This window comes from Pomacea canaliculata, linkage group LG2 (genome assembly GCF_003073045.1).
Source record: "Pomacea canaliculata isolate SZHN2017 linkage group LG2, ASM307304v1, whole genome shotgun sequence".
Taxonomy (NCBI): Eukaryota; Metazoa; Mollusca; class Gastropoda; order Architaenioglossa; family Ampullariidae; genus Pomacea; species Pomacea canaliculata.
In genome coordinates this window covers 21,484,161-21,506,731 of record NC_037591.1, presented here as the reverse complement: position 1 = coordinate 21,506,731, position 22,571 = coordinate 21,484,161, and the positions used below count along the sequence as shown (strand labels likewise).

General features: G+C 38.8%; 1 protein-coding gene across 2 annotated transcripts in view; it reads left to right on the top strand.

Annotated features, from left to right (window-relative positions):
• Positions 1-21,968, top strand: part of LOC112556734 (protogenin-like) — a 64,993-nt gene extending 43,025 nt beyond the window's left edge. The window contains exons 15-21 of one of the 2 annotated variants that reach the window (XM_025226015.1): positions 147-271; positions 945-1,112; positions 1,255-1,407; positions 4,134-4,242; positions 4,824-5,037; positions 5,468-5,590; positions 6,033-21,968. In XM_025226015.1, the coding sequence (XP_025081800.1) occupies positions 147-271; positions 945-1,112; positions 1,255-1,407; positions 4,134-4,242; positions 4,824-5,037; positions 5,468-5,590; positions 6,033-6,725 (1,585 nt within the window). In that variant the 3' untranslated portion in view covers positions 6,726-21,968. Of the gene's footprint in view, positions 1-146; positions 272-944; positions 1,113-1,254; positions 1,408-4,130; positions 4,243-4,823; positions 5,038-5,467; positions 5,591-6,032 lie in introns of both variants that reach the window. The other variant, XM_025226014.1, reaches the window with a different exon arrangement.
• Positions 21,969-22,571: the final 603 nt, after the last annotated feature.

The following is a 22,571-nucleotide window of genomic DNA, read 5'->3' as shown; positions in this document are numbered from 1 at the left end:
ATTCTTTGTGCAGGTGGGATAGTAGTGGTGGTGAAATGGTTTCTGTAGCCAGTTTGTCCTTTCTGAAGCATTGGTAAAACTCATGTTTGTATATTCACAGTGTTGCAATGATCTGACCCCTTAACAAGTTATTTATCTTCTTTCAGTGACAGGCCATCTGTGGTTATCAGTGACCTCATGCCCTTCACTTTGTACCACTTTCACATCCGCATCAACTTGCAGCATCAAGAAGGCCCATTTACAACTATCACTGGCCACACCACAGAAGACAGTGAGGGTTTTTTTTTTTCTTTTTTTTTTTTAAGGTGGGGGGGTGATTTGGCAGTTGTTGCTGCTTACCTGAGGTTTTTTTCACTTGTAATTCTATATAAATTGTATGAAATATTTAAGTATTATATCCGTGATTCTCAAACAGTGGGGTGCACCCCCCTGGGGGGCCGCGACGTGCTTACAAAAGGGGCGCGAATGTGGTCATTTTTTAAAAGTTTCTTATACCGGCATTAGTGAAATTAGCTTACATTGCTGGCTAAGGGGGGCGCGCTGACCTTTGTTCGTCAGGGGGGCATCACAAGTAAAAGGTTGAGAACCGCTGATGTAATCTATATAATTCATAAAAGATATTTATGTATTATTTTTATATCACTTATGTTCTAATTTGTTTTTCATACATTTTTTTCTTATATGGCATTTTACAAAATGTAAGATTTTACAAATAAAACAATTTTTTTCTTCAGGATTAGGTTTAATGTTCCTATCATAAAATGTCTTGCAGTTTTGAAAAAATTATTTACAAATTATTGGGTGAGAATTACATGTAGAATAAAGAATCCAGAAAGTTGTTTATTTCAAATTTTGCCTGGTCACTGACGTGGGGTTAAAAACTTAACATAAATTTCATGTGAAATAGCTCTTTTTACCTTATGTCAAATGCTTTTGTTTGCTAGAGCCTGGGCCACCAGTTAATCTGACCTATGGTGTTGTGAAGCCAGGGTCAATACGGCTGCAGTGGAGTCCCCCATCCAGACCAAATGGCATCATCACATCATATGTCATTTTTTACAATGTCGACAAAGATGTTCCTGACACTATGTGGAAAAACTTAACTAAGACAGGTACAAGTCCTATTTTGCAATATAATGTGCAACCTTCAAATCATTTGGTTTTTATGTATGTCTGTTGGAGTATTGTGATATATGGAAGGAGTGGGAGTGAAATAAACCTGACTGTGGTGGTTTGTTTTTTTGTTTTTTTCAGGCAAGCAGACTGTGGCTCAAGTTGATGACCTAGACTTTGATCGGTACTTCTTTAAGATGTCTGCATGTACTAAAGCAGGTCTTGGTAACCCAACAAAAGTCATTATTGTGTATCCAGATTGTGCACCAGACTCCTGCAAGCCAGGAGAAACAGGTAAGCTTCCTACCTAAGCCTGCTACACACAAGTAGGCTTAAGACTATCAAACCATTTTACTAGTTGCATATTGTGTATACATAGCCAAAACAACCTTTCTTTAGTCCAGATTCCTAGCAGCACCTCTTCCAAGAAGCTGTTTGACATCTGCATTCAAATGACTGGATTTATCATGGCAACACCACTGCCCACTGCCTACCCTGCTTTTTAGCTGCTGCAAGTTTTCAGTGACTTTTTCACTAGTAAGATCTCAGACATTCAATTATCCCTAGACTTGATGTCAGCACAGCACCTGACAGCATCTTGTGTGATGTTCTCCTGGAATGCTCTGTTACTGAGTTCTGACCAGTCTCTGAGGCTGATATAAAGGCAGTCCATCTCAGAGCCAAGCCAACAATTTACTAGTTATACCCAGTTTCTACTGGCATTCATGCTTAGATGTTTTACTTCCTGCTATCACAAATATTGTAAATGTCAGTTTATCAACAGGTGTTTTCCCATTTTTGTTTAACCCCTCTTAGCATGATAGGCCATGGTCGTGGCTTTGTTGGGAAGCACGGGGAAAGTGATTTTCATTACTTTTACTGCAAAGTTCATGTTTTCTCCTATCCAAAAATGTGTAGGTTTCTTGGTCTAATGTTTACCTCAGATCAACAATGATAAAAAACAGACTTCACCTAATGTCATCTTCATAGTCTTGAGTTATAAGCCATTCATTGTAATGTTATATTTTTATGTTGTGTTAAGGGGGCTAAAACTGCCCTGGTGAGGCCACTTTTTAAGAAATCCACAGTTGACATCAATGTACTGAGCAACTACCAACCAGTTTCCAGCTTGTATTTTCTCTCTAAGATCATAGTGAAAGTAGTTTTGACACAGCTCTGGGTCTACTTAGGAGACCACCACCTTGTCCCCCAAGTTTAGCTTATAGAGCTTCTCACGGTACGAAAACAATTCTCATCAAAGTAACCACATGTATTATCTGCCCTTGACAGTGGTAATGTTTCTGCCTTCACTGTACTGGACCTGTCTGCTGCATTCAACACTATCAACCACTCTCTGCTCTTTCAAGGACTCCACACCTACAGAATTTCTGGACCTATATTAGCATGGTTCAACTCTTATCTAACTAATAGGCCCCAAGATTTCATTGTTGATCAAACATCTCACTCTGCTCCGCTTTCTTGTGGGGTTTCCAAAGCTCAGTACTTGGCCCCATTCTGTTCATTTTGTACATGAAGCTGCTTTCATCATGCATTCAGCCTCACCACATTTTTCATCAATCATGTCACCAACATAAAACTACTGCTCCTCTGCTAGTAGCATTATAGAAGCCTGTATTAGTGATTAGATGGTAAAAAAATAAGCTCAAACGGAAACCCTCCTGTGGTCAAGAAGAAGAAATCAGTCATTGCTCATCAGTCCACCAAGCATGTCAAGGTGGGTGAAGCCATCATCACTTTTATGTCATCTGTTAGGAATTTGGGATTCATTGTTACTGCTTAATAGACAAGTTACAGTTGTCTGTCAGTCTGCCTATTGTGAGCTATGTAAGATCAGCGCCATCAGCAGCATTGTCTCTATGCCCTCTGCCAACATTTCTGTGCATTTGATCTTTCTAGGCTGGACAATTGCAAGTCCTTGATTGCAGCCTGACCCTCATACCTTATTCATAAACTCCAGAAAGTACAGAATTCTGTTGCATGTCTGATGCTTAGAGCTAGAAAACAGGACCCTATCACTCCTCTCCTCGTTTTCTGCCCTGTTTAACCTATCTGTTCTCGTATTCAGTATTAACTGTGAGTGCTGTGTTTTAATTTCTTTGCAGGCTCCTGCCCTGACTATTTCTCTGAACTTTTTCCCTACATTCCAGCCAGACAACTACGCTCTTTGATGACTATTTCTATCTCCAGAACAACAACATATGGTCACAGGAATTTTAATTACTGTGCAGCAAAACAGTGGAACTCTCTCCACTTCTTTATCCGCCACCTACCCACCATTGAATCCTTTAAATGTACTCTAAAAAACACCTTTTCCATAAGCATTATTCTTAACAACAGTCCACACAGTGCTAGTTCATCTTCAAACCCCCTGAGTTCTTGTTTCCTGGTTCCTGTTTGCATTTTCTATATTTATCTTTCTTTAGTCATCATTTATTAGTCATCAGTCTTGTTATTTATCCTCCCATCCTTTGTAAGTTGTCCATGTCTTGTTCTTGTCATAAGTGCAAAGAGCATGCTCCTTACAGTTTATCCCTTTTTACGACCTTGAGGAGCATAGGGTGGCGTGCTCCTTACAAGCGCTATACAAATCATTATTATTATTACAAATTGCAAAAATCTTATTCACATTGAATTATCGCATAACCAGTATGTCATCCGTGGGTCTTCTAGCATGCAGTTCTTTATGTAGTTGTCTTAAAATTTCTCCAGTATTATGCTGTTAAGCTAATTGTCAAATAAAATTGTCTTGCAGGGCTATGAACTTTTTTTTTATGGGGGGGAGGGTTGATAATGAAGATATTTTGGTTGTTGGGGGGAGGGGGAAGATTTGCATATAGTAGATATATATCTTATGTAGCTATGCACTGATGTATTTTTTTAATATCTTACATGAAATTAGCAGCATGAAGATGTGAGTTTGGTGATGTAATTATCTCTTTATGATGCTGTTTTCTTAGATTGTATACAGTAATGTCTGTGTTGTTGTGTTGCCATAGCAGAGCAAAAGCTGCTGCAGCTAACTGACCGACAAATTGGGATCATTGTTGGGGTATCCATTGGTGTGGCATGCATCATTATTTGTATTGTAGTCATCGTGTGCCGCCACAGGTAAGAAATGATCTTTTCATCAAACTTATTTCTACATTTCTGAAGACTTATTATCATGACTTATTTAGCTCTTCTTCCATGACAGTCTTTTTGGAGTTCTTTTAAGTTCGACCATATACATGTTGTTGATTTTGTTTCTCTGCTGTAAATTGGTTGAGTATTGATGATGATTTTTTTATCATCATCGATGAGAGGATTAAAAATAGTGTCCTTCCTTTGGTTTGACTTAAGCTAATTAGTTTACAGTGCGCTCCACTTGTAAGCATCCCTTCAGAATGAAACTGCATGTGATCATAGCTTGTTCAAAAATGCCTCCATCTTATTCTTTATATTGTGCCAGCACCAGGCCTTGTGAGTGGTGTTAAGATAACAAAAGAGAACGCTAAAACTAATGTAAACATTAAGCAAGTTTTGTCTTAACAGAACAAACACATATGTATTAGCAGGTTGTACTAAAACTGTTCTTGTAAGTGAAGTGCACTGTATGTCTTTTAATGGGCATTTTATTCCTGTTAAAGAGACATTAGTTTTTTTTCTGCTAATAATGTAGCAGAATAAAAAAGGCTGTGTTCTTTTATTAGGTGCCTGAGCATCTCTAGCATGGTGGATGGCAGCAGAGCTTGTGGTGAAGGTGCCCCAGTTTACCACGGTAATGGACATGTTCCTGGTGGTTATGGCAATGGTCATGCCAATGGACCTTTGGCAAGCAGTCAGTTTCTGGGCCTGGAAATGACCGCCTTGGAGACTATGCCCATGCTAACCAAACTTGCAGAGAATGAGCAATCAGATGCCAAGGTAGCTGAGTGTCTTGTGCTTGGCTGAAGTGTGTAGGTGAAGGTTATATAACAAAACAAAGATTATATGATCAAAGCGTCACAAACAATGTTTGCAATTTCATCACAGCTATTCCACAACACTTTCAAAAGTGTGGTTTAAAAGAGAGCAAAAAAGCATATGTTTTATAATAAAATTTCCACTTTTACAGTTGATGGGTGGGTGGGGGGGGGAATGTAAATTATATATAATTAAACATTTTTGAAAGACAGATGGTATGACATCATAAATGACATTGGTATCAGTATGCACAGTATATCAGTATTTTGCTGCTGCTTTTTTTTTTTTTTTTTGATGAGAGAAAAAAGGAAGGGGGATTATTAAAAGGTCTTAAGATGGGGAAAAGTATGAATCACAGGACAGTCTGAAATATTGTTTTGTCATTTACCAGGGTGGTGGGGACATGATTGTCACCCCAAGTGGTGTACGCATCAATGGTTTTGTCAAAACTAATGGCCAGTTGCCCAATGGTCACCTGCCTCATGGTCATCTTGATTTGAGTGGCACATCAGAGGTAGATTTATTTGTATTAAAGCTTGTATGATAGACATGACAGTCTATTTATACATGATAAAGGAAGACTTAGAGTATGTGGACAGAGTTTGTGTTGGTATAAAATAAAGTGGCTGTGGAAAAGTTGAAATAAGAAGAGACTGCTGCTCTTCTGCTTTGAATGGGTGAAACAAAAACTTGTTTCCTAATATTTGAATGCAAGAGGGTTAAATGATATTGCTTGCAGAGGATTAGCAGTGACTATAAAGATATACTGTCAGTGCTGTTTGCTTGTGTGTGTGAGATATAACAGAAAACAGGGACTCCTCGAAGGGTGCTTTTATAAATGGCTGCTGTTTTAACGTTATTTAGCATCTTATTTGTACTTACAGCTTATAGACTTGAGTGACATTGGTATCCTATGCTTCTCATATTTTTTTTCATCCCATTTCCTTTCCTTACAGGAACAGCACAGCTTAATTGCAGCCATGATTGCTTCAGCCAATGGGAACTATACCATGGACAGCAGAGACGTCACTCTGTCATCCAGCAATACTAACCTCGACCCTGAAGAGGACTCTCTCAATGATATTGACAACTCTGATGCAGATACAGACATTCTTGCCATGGGCTGTGACCAGCTCCTTTCTACAGTCGAAGGTGACCTGCATGCTGCATCCCAGATGTCTGACACTGATGACCTTGACCACAAGATAGGAGGAACAACACAGCAGTCGGAGGCTGGTGCTCAGACAGGGCACAGTAGAATTCTCACTGACAGGGAGGAGCTCGCCCCTCCTGTAGATGGAGGTGCAGTTCGATTGCAGGACAAGGTCCCAGCCAGGCCGCTGCCAGTCTGCCTAGAGGTGGCAGCACCTGGGCATAATGCATTGTGGGGTGGTGGCAGTGTTGGTGGTGAGGAGGACTGCTGGCAGAAACAGGGCTATTGCCAACAAGAGCAATATGACCAGCAGTCCACAACCGCAGCCCCAACCACCCCGACATGCATCTCAGGAAACCAGGTTTGTCACTGCCACCATTACATCCCCGGCGGCCAGCTACCTCACAGCACCACAGTCAGGGCCATCACTACCTCTCCTCCAGTCTGCCCCCACCCCAACCTTCACCCCCTTCATCACTGCCTGTGTCACCTCTAACAAACCAACAGGAGTGTAAGATTAGTGGGGGTTGGAATGAAGAAGGGATTGGAGGATTACACAGGGAAGGAGGTGTGATTTTTGCACCTCCGCCATCGTTACCTCAGGCGACCATGTCGCAGCAGGCAGCAGAAGCAACGTGGGCAGCAGCTTCGTGTGCAGCAGTTTCCCCTCCTTTTGCTGTGGAGGGAATGCAGCAACCCAAGGGGGTCCATCCATCACCCTCTATGGCTGAGAGGCATCAGCAGAAGGCACAAATGGGCTCAGGGGTGCACCCTGTGTGCTAGATGCCACCGTTCAGGCTTTAAGGGAAGTGGTCCAGGGCAGGCCTGTCTAAGGCCCCTGCTGCCTGCTCTTACTCATCACCACCCTTGCCTCAGGCTGTCCCCTTCTTTCTGGATCAGGGATTGGCAGTTACCACGGGGTAACAGCTTGCTGGAGAACAGTGGTCTTCACTTGGAGGATTTTTACAAGCCATGGGATGGGCTCACTGCTCCAACTTACTACCTCCAGGAGTGTTGCTGTTTGGCTTTTGCCACACAACTGAGAGCCTGGCTGCCTGTGTGTGCCTGGCAGCAGGTTTCCCTGTGATTGAACACAGGCTGCAGCCAGTGTGATGCATTGTGGACAGGGAGAACAGTTGAGAGTGGCACTTCGCTGTTTAAAACTACCGAAGACGTGTGGAATGAGGGAACGTAGATTTGAATACAGGGGAAACAATGTACACAGTAGAGCATTCTGAAATTTAATTGTAAGCACATTTATTGCAGTCAGCTGTTCCTATGTATGACTGCTATTTTAAACATCAGCAAAGATAGAGAAAATTGTTGAGCCTGTTTAGCAAGATTGTGAGAAAATCTGCATGCTGAGTAATGGGAGGAAAAAAAACTATAGAATCCCTGATAGCTATTGGTGATACATAGCACTGTGGAGATATATAGGGCTAGGAGGCTAGTCAGGTGACATCAGCAGTCAAACTTTTAGGTTGGGCTTACCAGTCAAGAAAACAGTATGCAGTTCCACCCTATGAGTACTTGAAAGTAGTGGACCTGAATCTCTCTCACCTCAGTCCAGATTTGCAAACCATAGGGTTATTTCCATACAGAGGAAGGACAAACACTATCCCCATATCACAGACCCCCAGATCACAATTAAACAGCGAAGTGCATTGGTAGTTTTTTTTTTAATGGTTGATAAGGAAGCATAGACTTCATTTTATTGTTTTTAAATCAGCAACCTATCTTTTTTTAAAAATCATGGAACTTGTGCATTTTTTCTGGGGCAAAAATGTCTGCAAGCTGCAAGGACAAAGTATATGATTAACAGTAAGCTGAATGGTAGAATTCTGCACACCTTTCTAGATATTGTTTGTCTTTAATGCGGGTACTGATACTATACACACAGAATCAATCCTTTCCCCAATATAAACCCCTTATACCATGCTCTCCTCATGAAGTCCTCTGGACTTTTCTTAACGTTACCTCAGTGAAAAATTTCCATCAGGGGTGAATAGTTTATTTGTTTCTAGTTTTTTTAAAAATAATCATCTAATGTGCTTCTACTGCATTTACGTAATTAATACTATTAGTTGTATTAGTTGACTGATAATAATTTGTATTGTTATGTCGACAAGCAGCAGCAAAGGCTGAACTGTGTGGAATGTGTTGATAATTATTCCTTTACACTGAGCTACCCTCTCCCCCTCTTTCCTTTACTCGTTTTGTACTAGTTTCAAATCCCCATTTTACTGTCATGATGTAAGATTCTGAACACCAGAAACACAAAAGCAACTGGCACAAATGTAAACATGACCTTCCTGGGATTTGTGAGATTCATGAGATCAGGAAGTTAGGGACAGATTTGTCATGATGGAGTATATGAACTACCCTCACTCTTTCCAGAAAAAGTTAGTTCCCTCAAAAATATGCAGAAACTCTTCCACCTACTCAATGCTTATTGGTCTTGTTCCTCTCACCCCCCACCCTGTGTGAGTGGCATGGATGCAGATTTATGCATGTGCGCGCACACACACACACATATATTATACTGCAGTGCACGTGTTTCAGGGATTTCTGAAGTAGACATACTTCTGAATTAAAGTAGAACACTCTTGGGCATTTTGATAGGACCCTGATGCTGGTTTCTTGTGGTCTGTTATATTTAATATTGTATTTACAATTTTGGTACTTAGTGTTGTGCATGTATGTCAGGACTACCTCATTTCTTCGGCAAATGGGTGACAAAAGGAATCCTGCAAGTAATTTCTGGAAGGACAAAGTTGTATCCAAGGGACTGTCTCCAGCTAAACTACCTCCACTGTCAAATCATGGACGCTCAATCAGACGAGTGCTTTTGGAGAACACAGTTCCCCTGCAGCATATACCTCTAACCAACAACCTCACTCACTCGGGTGTGGAACCACCACAGCATACCAAGGATTTCTCCTCTTCTCACCCCAACCATTTTGTTTTAATGTACTGAGTTTTTTTGTTTGTTTTTTTTTTTTTTTTTTTTTTGTTTGTTTGTATTTTTTTTGTTTTTATTTTGGCAACTGCTGTGGCCACAGATCTAAAACCAAATCTTTGATTCAGAATAAAATACGGAAAATGGATTATGTAAGGTGTGCAGCATTTTCCTGCATCAGTACTCAACAAGGATGGCCGGGAGTAATCCATCTTGATTGTTGTGAAAAGTGTGTGTTATCCTATTCGTGGGGAGGAGGATGGCAGTCTTCTCATGTGGTTTAAAATGAGTGTGATTATGATTTTTGGGGATCTTAACAGATCATTGTGAGAAGTGGTAAAGAATGTTCAGAACTGGCAAGGAACCACAGACATTAAGATGTTTTGCCAGTCTGCAGGATGGTGGTAGTGCTGAAACAAACTCTCTCGTTCTTCACTTTCTTACTCTCTAAGGTGATGAAGAGAGCTGCATTGAAAATGGACTCATTTGTTGGGGCAGATGAACAAGGACAGGTCATTGCAGCTATTTTCGTCTTGCAGATTTAACTCCAAACTTCCACAACAATATAAATGTGTATTATGGCAGCTCATTCAGAAAGAGTTGGAAGAAATAATTTCTTTCTCCTCCTCGCCCTCTTTCTCCTCCCCCAATCCCATTATCCTCAAAGAGGTTTTTTGTGTTTCATACAGATTTTTTTCAGGGGACTAGACTATCCCCAAACCCAACTAAAAAAACAGGGCCACTTCTTGCCAAGTAGGCTAAGTTTGTGGATCCAGCAGTTTTTGCCCTTTTAACAGTTTAGAACAGTCTTAAAAGTCAAGAATGGACAAGATGGCAAGTGATTGTTCATGAAGATACAGGCTGAGTAGGGTTTTATTTCATGGTACTTTACATTTTTCCTTCCTCTTTAGGTGAACCTATCTTAAGAACACAAGTTGATTTACAATGGCAGCTGGAGTACAATGCACATTATGCAGACTCACCTTTAATCCAGGTGTCCATAGCAAACTAAAGGACAAATCTTGGTTTCTGAGCTGGCAGCATAGCTCTTGTGAAACAGCACTTGCTAAACACTAGTTCCCTTTCCCTTGATACACTACATCCTTCCCCTTTCAGCAACTCCTGCTTTAAGGTTCTGCTTGGATGATTGTGAGACGAGAATAGAACTGGCAGTCAAAAGACCAAAAGTAAGATGTGTGAATGCTAGGGAGTTGTAAACCTATTTAATATATTAGTAAAGTGGAAACTTCTGTTTCTTAATACCTAATAGCACATGTAGAGAGCAGTATCTCTGTTCATGACTTGTGTCCCCTGTTTTGATTGTTCACTAATGACATCTCTATTTAAAAAAACTTGTACTGATAGAAAAACTGTAATGTATACATAGTTGTGTGTAAAATTAATGTACATTTATGTCTGTTGATCTGTCCGAACATCTATAAAGGGCAGCTGCATTGTGTTTCTTTGGTCTGTTTTATTTTTAGCAACAGTGGGTCTTAAAGCATTGTTGTACGTTCAGATTATTTCTTAATTAATAGTTGTTTTTTCCTTTGGGACAGAAAGTTTGAAATCAAGGGGAGGGGGCTTTTTTATATAAAATTGTTTTATTCTTTTACTTGGTCGCACAGGAATTAATGTTAAAACTAAAATGCAGCATTTTCTGAAATAAAACATCTCCTGATTTGTTTAAGAGAATAGTCACTCAGGAAAGCAAGTGTGTCAATTTTTACTGTTAATATTATGTATCATCTTCTAAAATGTGCTATAGCCTTTTTTGCTAGAGACTGTTTGTAAAAAAAACTTTTGAGTTGTCAGCTGCCAACTTTCAGGGAAATATGACTTGCTGGAGTTAACTTTTGCTTGAGTGCTCATCATTCAAGCTTTTGTTTTACTTAGTGTGAAGCTGCACAGTCACTGCAACTACTTCCCCATGCCACGATCTTTGTAAGCCTATAATGAATGGAGGTTTTAGTTTAGAAATTCATGATTCTAGGTACTCATTGTAATCATGTACCACAATCAACATGTCATATTACTGTTTAGAAGCTTGAACATTCTGTGAATGATGCACCCTCTTCCATCCCTACCCTTTTTCCCTCCTCACTCCCCATTGTTTATTAGTCTGCATAGTGGCTAACCCTCATATTGAAGATCATTAAATTGGTGTCCTCACCACAGCATTGGGCCTTTGCCTTCGTTTGGCTTAAGGGTATGACGGACACAAGGATCTTCATTCAGTAATTGTTATATTTATTGCATAAAACAGGAATCTCTCATGAAAGCGGACTGTGGATTTTAGTGTGAATTGATTGGATTTTTTTGTTTGTGAGCTTAAATATTATTAGAGACTATTGCTGTTTGACTTTCTCCTCACCTGGACGTCACTGATGCTTTTAGGGTCAGTCCACAGTGTAAGTGAACTGTGAAGGTGTTTATCCGGTGCAAGATTTATGTCGATGACTCTTGAGTCCTTTACCTCATCATGTTGGTCAGTGATTATATATGAACATGTATTATGTGTGTTAATGGACAGTTTGCTTTGACAACTGAACCCATGCTTCTGACTTGTATCTCCATGGCACATCCTTGTGTGTATATTGTACTGCTTGTTACAAAAGGATAATCCTCTTTGTAAAACACTGAAATCAGCATAGAAAGTAATAAACAAGCATTCTGTCTCCTTGTGGCTGCAGAGAATACGGAAAGACAGACTTGCACATTCTGCCTTTGTACTGTATTGAAAAAACTCCTCATGCATCATGTGGGCATTGAGGACTTCTAAGCTTTGCAAAGAGGATGCTCATTAAGTTGTATGTTGTCTTGTCAATAATGTAAAGGAGTCTTTGTATCTCTCCTTGCTGTCATGGATATATGCGTGTGTGGATGCACTTAAGCATTTGTGTGAAAGAAACTTGTATAGTTTTGCATTTGGTGTTTAGTCACATAGACATGTAATTATGCATTGCAATCACTCACACATCACTGGTCAATTTAGCTGAAGCGAGAATCCAATCACACCTTTCTTGTTTCCTATTGGGTTCGATGGGTTCTTGACCTTTTCCTTTTGCTGGATTTGTCTGGATTTGTGGCACTTCTGCTAGTTTACTGGCCAGAAATGTGTGGTGGACTGTGGATGCACCATGTCCAGTGCATGTAGATGTAGCGCAGCTGCCCTTCTGTTCTTGAGCACTGTGTATCTACCTCAGTGGGTGGACTGTCAGCCCATCTCAGGGAGTCGTGTCAGTCGCAGGGATTGAGGTCTGCCCATTTCGCTCCTTCTTCTGCTTGTCTCTTTTCTGTTGTGTCTTGTCCTCCTGTGGCCCACACACACACCTGTACCTACAAAACCTCAATGCTGAGTCTGTTTTGGCCTTTTCACCTGTTACAGCTGTTTCTTTTCTTCCTCTTGCTGGTGGTTTTTCATTTTTTTTTTTTTGGGGGGGGGGGATTTGAGGTAAGACATTTACCTCTTTTGATGTAACCACACAAAACATAAGAACTTTGTAAAGGGCTCATTTTTTTCCACTGTGCTTTTTTTCGTCTCATTTTCAAAAGAGTAGAGGGGTTGAGTAGGTGGGGTCAAGTTGGGTGGGGGGTCCTGCATTCTTTATGTTGAAAGAATGGATGTGTTGCACATCTTGAAGCATGGCTGCCGTTGGGGTTTTGTTTTATATTGCTATGCTAGTTGTCATCAGTGAAGACACTAATGATGATGGCTTTTTAGCCTTTTGCAGTGTTCTGCATGAATTTCTGTCTTCTTACATTTTGTCTTTTTTATAGAGTTCTTTTACATGTCTTAAAAGTTACTTTAGTTGTCTAGACTTGTGTCCACTTCCTGTTGTCCTAGATTGCTATTCTTGTACAGCTGCAAATTATGTGCTGCCATAGGGTTGTGACTGTGCATTGGGCAGTCTTCACAAAACACGAGGTGGGGGAATATGATCTGGTCTTAACAAACAGTAAAATGCTGGCAAAGTTAGGTTAGTATTTTAGCAGTAAAGATAGGGTTGCAGCCCTATGCTCTACTGGGGGCGAATAGGAACAAGAAGAAGGAAGATATGATTAGCTGTGGATTATAAAAAAAGTATTAAGGTCGGGAAAATTTGTAAAATGCTTGGCTGGAATTGTTAATAGTTCAGAAGGTATGACAAAATTAACTGTAATAAGAAAGACGAGACTTGAAAATGGCTTTAGTTAATATGAGATCTGATAAGACTACCATGCATATTAGAGTCATAATGTTTCTGAAAGCTTTTGATATTAAGGTGATCAAAGAAAGTGTTAAGGAGAGAGTTTACTGATCATACCACTTCACAAGAGTTAGCTAAGTATGGACAAAGCTAAAACAGAAAGGCTAAGTTTTAGTTTAGACAACGCAGTCAACCCACCTATCTAAACAGTGACGGGGCAAACATTTTGATTTGCTTGCGGATAATTTTTCAGTAGAGAAGAAGTGTTGTGCTTTCTGTGTAATTTTTAGAAAATGTGAGAATATTTGTGGATCTGACTGCAGGTATGCCCTGCATCCTCCACCACCACCACCAACCACCCACACCCTTTTTTTTAATTTTGTTTTTTGACTGATGTGAAATATATGGATCCTGTTATGGTGTCCTTTCTTGCCTCCGATTCAGTCCTTTGCTGAAAAATGGTCTTATGTTTGTAGGCATGGATTTTCTTCAGCAGAATTCATTTGAAAAATGCAGCAAAGTGATGTTTCCATTCTACTGAACATCCGTTTTCACAGTCTGTTTTTGTTATATGTTGTAAAGGTTTTAACGGTTTGTGTACATGTTTGCTTTCACATGTATTTGAGTTATATTTGGGCAGGGATGTGTGTCTTGTGGGGAAAGGGCAATTACAAATCTCTTTATCTTAGATTGCAAATAAGCAGAAGTAAAATGGCTGCTAACTTCACACAACTCTCCATCCTCAACAGTTTGGCAAGATTTTTGTAGTTTTTTTTTTTTTTTTAATATTGACAGTTGTCTGATATTGACCGATATCTGAGTGAGAAGCAAAGAGTGGCAAAGTAGAATCTTAATATACTGCTGTAGAACAACTTGAGATATAGACCAAAACTAGAGGACTTTTTTGTCAACTAGGTTCCGTATGTAACTCAAGAAATCAGAAGGCAGTATCTCATGAATGCACTCCTACTAGAATTTTGAACATTATTGCATTATTTCAGTTTTATTCAATAAATATTTGGATCCTGATTCCTGATTCCCACTTTCACTGGTAACAGGCAAGGAACTGGGGAGGCAATGACTTTAGTGTTGTGTTGGTTAACCTTTACTTATTACCTCCTAACACATTTGATGGGTGTCATGTTTCAAGATGTATACCTTGGATTGCATGTAATTGTTACGGTCATTTTTTCCTCCCGAATAGGAGGGCAGGCAGCAAACTTTGAGAAAGCATTATGATGAACTGTATCTGTCATTTTGTTGAACTGTGTCAGTCTCTCTGTACAAGCTCTTGCAGCTCTCAAGTGGTGACTGTCTGACCAGGTGTGCAGTGTCAAGAAGCCCTTGGATAGCTTGCATCCATCTTGGATTTCAGAGTAATCATATAGTGACTTATAATACTTATTCATGTGAATTACAACCTTGACAACTAAGTTTGTAAAACTGCTGTACCACTCCTCTGCCAATTTATGTTGAACTTGAATTCATAATGGTGCAGATTCAATTTTTAAAATAGTTGAGTTGAAGAGATCTGGACTCTGTAGATCATGTGGTGCTGTACGTCCATTGTTGTTTTTGGTTTTTTTTTTGGGGGGGGGGGATTTTTTTTTTTTTTTTTTTTATTAAAGAAGAGAGATAATTTGTCGCTCTAGTTAATTGTTGTGGCTGAAGATCTCAAGAGATTCCACAAAGATAGACATAAATATCCAACATTTCCCAGCATTAAATCCTAGCAATGAAATGGTAGAAATGAAGAGAAGTTCAGATAGCTGCACACCAGGTCAGATGACTTGCACACTATTGTTATTATTATTATGGAAAACCTACATGTACTTTTTCTGTCTCTGTGCTAAATTTGTGGGTACCGACATTGTCATGTATGCCTCCCAAACCATCACTACCAGCCACTTCCAGACTTTCTCTACTCGGGCCCTATATATTTTTTGTGATTTGTGCCATGCCCTTATTCAATCGAAACTTGTGGACTGTTTCAGAACTCTCAGGGGAGGGCAGAGGTCCTGTTTTGTATTTAGGGATATCATTCAGAAAATGTTGGAACAGTCTTAGACAATGATCACATGCTTACCCCTCTGTTACTTCGTTCACTTGCTGCTTGATAATAAACACTACTTCTCTATCCTCTGCAACCATAGGTACACTTTTCTGGATGTTTTGGATTGTTCTCCTTGCCCCCTTTTCTTACATCCTGTCTGCCTCTCTCATTCTTTCTCTCTCTGAATTGATGGGGGTATTTTTAACAGGCGCTAAATTTTATGTGTATCTGGAATGTTTTTGTCATGTACTTTTTAGGGGCTTGGTTTCTGCTCCTTTTGTGGTAATGATATTATGATCCTTCCCTTCTCCTAACATAAATTTCCATTTTTGAGGGCTAGTTTGAATAAGCAAGTAGTAGTGGGAGGAAGAGGGTTAAATTGGTGGCAGGAAGTTTTTACTCAACAGTAAGCACACCTTCCTCAACTCTCCAGATTTTTCTGAGCAAAAGAACAGAATTTTAGAACAAAATTTAACAGGTCCATCTTTAACTTGTACTGTGGAATCTGAAAAAGAAATCAGAAAGCAAAAAGCTATAGGAAGGGAAAAAACTACTCTTTTAAAAGTTCCCTTTATTATTAAATATTTCTTGGATTGTATGAACTTTGGTGTCATTTAGTTATGCATCTCTGTGTGCCCTAATGGGAAAAAAATTTTTAGTGGGTAAATGGATTGCTTTAAAAAAGAAAGAAGAGCAAGACTAAGAAATAGACACTTTGGTTTTAGCTGTACCAGAACTGGTGCTGTTCAAAGCATCCCAGAAAAATGACCATTATATAACTACATATATTGCCAATAAAATCTCATAATGTTTATTTTTGATATTTAGATAGTATAGTGAACGATAAAGGCAAAAGGGGATGCTTTTATTTGGTTAATTTTGAACATAAAATCAAAACAAAAGTCTTGACATTGGAGCCATTTAAAATATAACTTTTGGTCGTCATAAAATGTAACCTTTATTCAGTCAGTGGAGAGCAGGGTTCTGCTTAGCAACACAAGTCTAAATTTATAAAAAAAAATAATTCATATTTCTAACAGAGAAAAATGCCTCTTCCGATATTTGTGTTCATTTAGTAGAAAATATATAATTAGTAACTAATAACTAAAATTATTTTTTAATAAGAATCCCCTACAGCTTCATGTTATTCAAGATGAGATAAACATTAGCTGTATCAAACATAAATTTTACTTAAATGTATTTTTATCTCGGTCCCAGTGTAAACTGTTACAGTGGCGATCAAAGTATATGTTTAAGCTTTTTTACCTCTTAATGTTACCCTGGACACAGGAGTCATGTCTGTTTTTTGCAGCTGTGCTTCACTTTTAGGGGGCTCTCATTAACATTGTTCATGATTTTTCATAGTTTATTTTTTCCATTCAGTTTTCTTGCTTTCTGACCCAAACACCTTAAGGTCACCATCTGCACGTTAACATTAACCATGTCATATCCAGATAGCTGGGACCTTGGCACAGTTTGACCTTTGAAGTGAAATGGAACTACCTCAGGCGCTAGCCTAGCGCCATCTCTATTGTGCATATAATTAACCACCATTTCAGGTGTTAATAGATTCCTCATTTATGTTATCATCATTGTTTATCCCTTTTTTAATGACCTGTTTGTTAGACTGCTTCTGTATTAAAACTCTGTTGAGGCTTCACGGCCAGGGCAGTTTGTGTTTCTCCTCCTCCACTCTCTCCTGCTTCTTCTTTCTTTTACTTTAGAACCTGTCACCTGTACTTACTCCTCCTTTTGCTTTCACCGTTTTTTCCTTAACGGGAAGCTTTCAATATACACTATCCTAAAGTTGAAATTAACCTTCAGAATCGATCATTAATTCTTTTTCTACTACTATTTATCTCCCTTTATTTCATCTCGGATTTTGAAGTTGCAAAACATTAAGCCCTTTCAAGTGATTAACATTTGCTTGTAATAGGAGAGCCAGTCAAGGATAGCTTAAACACCCAAGAAGCTAGCATCACAATAAGTAGCTGCAGTACAGAATCAGCTTCACAGTAAATAAGTTTTCTAAATTTCATTAACACTAGACTTCAAAATTGTCATTACCTTTTCATGGAGTTGGAAGGCACATAACATTCTTCATTTGCTTTGCTGTCTCCTGATGGTCATGTTTTTAAGAGGCATGTAAAAGGAGATGATAAAATTGCTGTACAAAGAAATTTCAATTAAATTGTGGGTTGCATGTTTCGGTGTAAACTAAATGCATGGGGATTTATATGTGCACTGCAATTCTGTCTGAAGTCCACCTTTGAAATTGGAAATATAGGGGATGGGAACAAGTGAATTACCTTTTCTCTATTTTAAAATGTATAGAAATAACCATGATGCTGTAGTCCATATTTTTCTGCACATACATGCAGTTACCTAGTTGTGTATGGCTACCTCAAAGACTTAGTGTAGGACTGGATTGTCTTTTGCTCTTAATCTTCCTTTGAACATGCTAAATAATGAACATTGTTTCACCCAGCTACATAAAATCAGTTTTAAAAAAGATAGTGTCGTAGACATGTTGGGTTTGTAAATGTTGTCCAGAAACTTAACCAGACTAGTGATGCTAATGCAGTCTCTAGGAAGATGTTAAGCATGCAGCATCCATCCAGTCCTCATGCTGCTATTATCAGTACCCTCTATTTCTGGCAGCTGTCTTGTGACTTTGTGCTTGATTTTTAAGCCATAGATGATCCCACAGAAATAAAAGTCATTTTATTCTTTAAAATGCCCCCTACTCTTCCTCCCTTCCCACATGCATGCATATGCATTGCTGTTGTCATCTCTACAGTTGTGACATAGTTGTTACATTTCCTGTTAAAAAGTAACTAGCAGCATTTCCTGAGTAACAGTGACCACAACAATCTTGCCCTATGGTGCATTCTCAGCTTTCACCTCCATCATTGATTTCTGGTTGAACAGAGCAAATGGAGAACAGATTGCTAATTTAGCATGTTCAAGGATAGATGAAATAAAGATAATTCAGCACCACACAACGCTTTTATTCTTGATGTTTGGAACCAGACTTCGTGCACTTGTACTTTTGAGTTTATAGCAGATTAACTGTTCTTATGCTCTTTTTGAAGTCTTGAGGTCTGCAGCCAGATCTCTGTGCACATGTATGCAGTTTTTACATCTACTTAACAGTTCTTACACTCTTGTAAAGTTTCAAGAGGTGTAGGTTACCTGTGTGCTACGGGTCTTTATTTGTCTGAAGTTTGTAGGCAAATAAAAAATATATATATTGGCATTTAATAGCAAGTGAGTCTGACTGTTGTTTTTTTTATAATTATTATTATTTTTCTGTGGTGCATTTTTGAAAATATTTTGATGTCTGAAATGACTTCTGGCATGTTTTGGAGAGAGTTGAGTTTCTGAGAGTGCTGGACCAAGTGGACACTGTCCAAGTGGATAGTGCTTGAGGGAAGAGGGTGCATGTTTATCCTGTCAGATCTAGGGTTATCATTAAATGAGAGGCTTTGTTTTTCCTGTTATTTATTTTGCTACTTTTAAAGCGAAGTTAATGTGGCAGTTATAATAAGTACTGAGAAGGATAGGAACAAAGATAACACTTTGATAAGAGACTGGAAAACTACCAAAGTGGTTTATGCTTGCAGTCATGTATTTTGAGGGAACATTAGAACAGCTTGAAAACTACCATATGTGCAAAGTTCATTTCCAGATGCTTTTAAGTCCAATTACAAGACTGAATTGTGATTATTTTAATATAGTGAGGATCAGGTATCCAGACTGTAGATCTCTTCTTGGACATAATGTTCTTTCTCAGCATCTGACACCTCTTTACAAGGCTGGCTGCTTTACCATGATACAGCTTTAAATACTGGCTTAGCCTAAAACACCCCTAAATATTGCAGAAAGAGCAGTCTACTCCTAATCACACTGTAAAAATAAATTAACTGTAGATCAGAGCCCACAAGATGAAGATTAACCTGATCATTGTGTTTTAGGCTAATAAAACAAAGTGGGACTTGTGTGAAAAGTTAAGTTACTCTTCTCATGAAGAAATAATATCAAAGGGGTAGATTTCATCAAAGGATTAATGTTTTTAAATGGGTTTTCTTTTAGATGACTTTTCTCCCATCAATGTTCCATAATCTTTCCCATCTGCTGCCGCCATTTTAGAATATATTTCTCACAGCTAATATTAGCCATGAAGACAAAACTTCCCTGGTATCCAGAATCCTGAGTAACTTATATGGCTCACCAGCCAGAATATTATATATATATTTTTTTGATGGCTAAAAAGATGTTAAAATATACAGGGTCATTGAAAGATATACTTTATGCATCTGTATCAGTTTTAAAAAAAAGCTTTGTAGATAATCAGGTATTATAGGAAACTTGCATGCAGGAAATGGAATGTACAATACAGCTTAGGCAAAACCAGTAACTTATACTGCAGGTGATGTTTAAGATTTAAAATATTTCCTAGCACCCTTTTCACCTCTGATCTTTGTGGTTTTATTCTCTGTGAGGACTCTATTCACAGTGCTTATTACTTTGTGCCAAGTCTCTTTAGTCCTATTCAACCAATCCACTCATTTCCATAGCTTCCCTTTCTTCATTCCAGCTTAGTGTTAGATCCAACTGGCTGAAGTTTTGAGAATAAATGTCAACCAGGTCAATCTGAATCTTCACTCACTGGATTACAACAGGGGTTTAAGCTGGAAGGTAGTAACCCATAGTTTAGTGTGTATCCTTTAGTTATCATTACCTGCATCTTAACAGTATAGAGATGTGTTTTATGAAGAGTATTAGGAGTGCATGTGTGCATGAATTTTTCCTATGCTATAAATGTATTTTGAAACACATTTTTACCTCAGCATCTCAGGTTGATTTATCAGAAAACCAAAAATAAATTTTACAAAAATGTTCTGCAGCCATAAAAGTTTACTCTGTTTTGAATTCAAATCTTATAGCAGAAAATGTTTGGACACTCATTTTGATCCCTTCCAGAGGTTGAATAAAATTGGGAAATTAATAGTAAAAGCTGTCGGTTGCTTTTGGTTTTTTTTTTTGACAGATTTTTTTTTTTACTATTAAGAACTTTTTTTCTGCCAGTTATATTTCTTCTCCCTCACTAAAATTTCCTGTTCACTCCTCTTGCAGGTTAGAAAAGTAACAAAATCGGTCATGAACCATGGCAGAAATTTGATGTTATCATTATTTTAGTGGTTTGTCGTTCAGGCTTCTAAGAATTTCTGAAATCTTGTTTCTTGATGGACGAAGGTGTGTTCCTAACATTTAAATTTTTACTGTCAGAAAGAAAACAGAAGGAAAGGGAGATTAGAGTAAGGCTGGAAGGTGTGTATGTCCCCAACCAGACTGATGTTATTTCCATCATCTGTCATATATGCTTCTCAGTATAATAAAAGCTGCATTATGTATGTGCACACATCTAACTGTAACTCTGTTATGTCAGCAGACCCAGATTTTATTTTTTTACCAGTAATGTCATTCAATGCTATCTTACGATCAACCAAGCATCAGTCAGTAGGGAAGTTGAGCAGTAAACTTTTATGACATCACAGGCAAAACCCTGATCAGGGACTAAGATGTTTGGAGAATGAACACTAGTGAGTAGATGAAGGTTCTTGCTCTTGCCTAACTTCTGTCCTAATTATATCACGTTTTCCATCTTCCTTTTCTTAAAGTTCAACAACAGTCATGCTCTAATTGTCTCAATCTACTATTGTTTATACTCTGTTTCAGGCATCATCTCCTTTTTTAACTATAGGTTTATGTGTATGCTAACAGCTTTTACGGATCTGGGTTTATGAGTAGACATCTAATAGGTTTTAAGGATTTTTGCTGCAAAAATCTTGTGACTTTTGCATCCATTAGAAAACCTGGTAACTAAGTGGCATGCAGTAATATAGACAAAGTTTTAAGCGCTGCAGTCGCAGACCGGTATCTTTTTTTTTTTTTTTTTGTAGGGGAGGGGACAATTGAAGAGAGCCGCACCTGATTTTGCCATCTTCCTTCCACTAAATCTCTGTCATCCACAAATCACCTGCCCTTCCAGTCAGTAACTGAATTGGGAACAGCAATAAGCATATAATGCGGTTTGCATTTTCATTATTATTTGCAGGTGTCATGTATGTGGCTTTCTCTCTTACTCCTTGCCCTGGCCTGAACCTCAACCCCACCACCACGTTATCATGTTCTAGTTGAGAGCCGCCCCACCCACTTCACTTTTTTTTTTTATAAAGTTCATTTGCAATGTGTTGGTCGCGTAATATATTACCTACCCTACCAGAGCGCATTGCCATCTGAGAAACAGAAGGTAGTAGGTTGTTTCGACCTGTTGATGTCAGTGACTCCATATTACGGTGTAGTGATGTAAGTAACGTGGAGCCACTGACCTCGCTGTGGCGACGCCTGCTGGCGATAGCCAACAACAGATACTGTAGAGACGGGGAGGCGCGCAGTGTCTTCTTGTCTGTTCCTGTAATAAAAATAAACATTAAAATTAAAAAGAAATACTCACGAGACATGTGTCGATCATCTCAGTGTGTGGACGTGTTCTTTACAAATGAGATTGTGTCTGCCAGATGAAGATTCACTGTTTGTCATTTTCTGATCAATCTGTGTTGTGTGTGTGAGAGAGAGAGATCTGCATGATGTTTCTCCTCTTCCTTTCATCGGCCTCTATCGTCACAAGCTGTCTGGTGCTTGTAAGTGCTACTCTGTATAAAGATAACTAAAACGCAGTGGGAAATGAGATCTTTTAATATGAGAAGCGCTACTTGTATGTCGGTAATCACATTTGCTATTAAAGACCAACCTGCAGAATGGTTTGCGGTTTTTTTTTTTTGTTTTGTTTTGTTTTTTTGCAGAAATCGGTAGAAATATGCAATATAAAGCTAACCTGTAAATTTCAGGTTCCAAAACATATCAGTTAATTACCGCTAGCAAAGTACGCGATTTGCACCTACGACCAACGATCGCAGGTAACGGTGTATTACGTCACGCTAAAGTACAACATTCACAAAGCTGCCATCAGTCAACACCAGAGAGAGAATGAACAATAGTCTGGACTATTTGGACGTTGAAAGTCTGCATTTCTCGTGCTAAAGTGGCAGTTTTTCAGAACCACGAGAAATACAG